We start from the raw sequence: 2,090 nt of genomic DNA, 5'->3' as shown, positions 1-2,090 counted from the left end.
AGCAAAAAGATATATATAGATATTCACAGATAGCAGGTACAGCGGCGAGAAACGCAGAAAAAACAAGAATGCAGAGAACAACAAGCAAATAAGAAGATCCACAAGCAAAAGGAAAGAACATGAAAACAAATCCTAGGTGCCTAAGGGTTTGGAGGTGAAGGCATCCTCTGGAGCAACTGGGTCAGCAGATTCCGAATGTTGACATTTACTGAGTCCTGTTGATCCAATCTGGCTCGGGCTTCCTGCTGTTCTTTCTAAAGTTCTTCAAGAGTCTTTAGAACCAACGGGACAAAAGTGGAGGACTCCCCTTGAGTCAGAGCATCCTGTTCTACTCTGGTGGCAGACTCTTCAGCTTGGCGTGCTGCTTCTTCAGCGGCAACTTTGGCTTGTGCTTCAGCTTCAGCAGCAGCAACGGCACCAGCTAGAGCTTTGGCTTCAGCTTCCTTGATCCTTTGCAGTTCTTCTTGCTTGGCTTTCTCTTCAGCTTCTTTGTGTGCTCGCTCCTCAGCTTCTCTGGCTAGGCGCTCCTGAAGTCTGATCTCAGCGTCTCTGATAAATTCGTTGCGGACTTGCTCAGAGAGGCCCTTCAGCTTAAAGGCTTCAGAGGTCATCCAACTTATCACTCTGTTCCAGTGAGTCCTTACAGCGGAGGGATCATCATTGATGCCAGAGTTAATGGTCAGAGACTTGACCTTGTCAACTGAAGCTTCTACAAACACCATTATTGCTTTCTCAAGGGTTGGAAGGGTGTTTTCAGGTTCAGAGGCTTGGGGTGGAGAAGTGGGAGGGCTTAGGTTAAGTGTGGGAGTTTGTGGTTCAGCGGATGTATTTGGTGGGGGTATTTCAGAGTTAACTGGTTGTGTTTCAGCGTGACTTGGTTCGGATGGTGGAGGGTCAGATGTGGTTGTGTTTGGGTCTTCTATGGATGACGAAGTGACTTTTGGTTCAGGAATGGATTGTGTTGGCTGTTGAGAGGCCAGAACATGTGTTTGGAGCTGAGCCAGAGTTGGGGAGTGAGGGTCAGATGGTTCAGTGTCTGATGAGAGGTTGTAGTAGGGTGATGATTCTGGAGAGGAAGATGAAGAGGGTGAGGTTGTTTCGTTTAGCATTTCTGCTTCCGAAATGGGTAGAGAGGTGGTGGCCAGGTTAAATTTTTGAGAGGGTTGGTTAGATGGTTTGGTGGTTAAGGGAGGAGTTTCTGAGTTAGTGTATATGGGTGTTGGTTGAGGGATTGAGGAAGCAATAGGCTTAATTTGTACAGAAGGAGCAAGAGAGACAAACTTACCAAAGGATCCAGTCAGAGGTACTGGAGGTCTTGATCCAGGGGATTCTCCCAGTTTTGCTTTCTTCGCCTGTTTTTCCTTCTCAGATGGTCCTCGTGGTCGCTTCATGAAGTTTGGAGGACATTTTGGTAGCCAGTCTAAGTTGAAGTCTGAGAACTCTACTCCTTGTTTTCGCAGATCATCTAAGTAATACATGACTACCTCTGGAGGGTCGATCTTTGAGAACAGATAGAGTTCATTTGGGATCTTTCTTTGATCTTTAAGAGCTTCGCAGGAGGTGTCCATAGTTGGTTTGACCTTTACTTGATTCAGAATCCCCATGCTCTTCAGATTGAGGGCGTTCAGAGCTCTTCCAGTTTCGATCATCATGTCTTCCATGAGTCTGAATTGAATCAGATGGTCCACGAGACCACTTTCAATCAGAACGTCATAAATGAGCCTCCCCAAGGGAATATAGTTTCTGGGCTTCATGTTGTTTTTGGTATCTCTCACAGAGTCTCTGAGATACTTGAAGAGGAGTGCAGGAAGGCAGAGCTTCAGACCCTTGTGGATATAGTACAAAATACACTTCTGGTCTGTGTTGATGTAGTCTGAGGAGTTGGAAGCTAGGCGATGATGGATGGTGCCCAAAATGATCTTTAGCTAGACCCGGAGGTTCTGATGTAGTTCCTTATTCTTGGAGTGTTTTCCCTCAGCGTTCTGTTGGAAGATTGTTGGATTAATCTCATGGGACACATACTTTGCCCTAGGATTAATGTTGTAAATTCTTCTTCCTCCAGCTTTCTCCATGCCTAGAAGAGGAGCAAT

At 46.0% G+C, this 2,090-nt stretch overlaps 1 protein-coding gene across 1 annotated transcript; it reads right to left on the bottom strand.

Annotated features, from left to right (window-relative positions):
- Positions 1 to 254: 254 nt before the first annotated feature.
- Positions 255 to 1,568, bottom strand: LOC127106593 (eukaryotic translation initiation factor 4 gamma-like). Its single transcript, XM_051043890.1, has 2 exons — positions 875 to 1,568; positions 255 to 598 (listed from the first exon to the last, which is right to left on the bottom strand). Exons 1-2 carry the CDS (start codon positions 1,566 to 1,568, stop codon positions 255 to 257), a joined length of 1,038 nt encoding a protein of 345 aa, XP_050899847.1.
- Between the last annotated feature and the right edge of the window lie 522 nt (positions 1,569 to 2,090).

This window comes from Lathyrus oleraceus, chromosome 1 (genome assembly GCF_024323335.1).
Source record: "Lathyrus oleraceus cultivar Zhongwan6 chromosome 1, CAAS_Psat_ZW6_1.0, whole genome shotgun sequence".
Lineage (NCBI taxonomy): Eukaryota > Viridiplantae > Streptophyta > Magnoliopsida > Fabales > Fabaceae > Lathyrus > Lathyrus oleraceus.
Note: the sequence above shows the minus strand (reverse complement) of the source record. Positions and strands in the feature narration are given on the sequence as shown.

Excerpts from the sequence above, each read along its gene's own strand:
- LOC127106593 (XM_051043890.1), bottom strand. The coding sequence starts at position 1,568 with ATGGACACCTCCTGCGAAGCTCTTAAAGATCAAAGAAAGATCCCAAAT. Across the intron at positions 599-874 it reads CCCTCCACCATCCGAACCAA|CCTTTAAGCTGAAGGGCCTC; the intron begins GTCACGCTGAAA and ends TGACCTCTGAAG.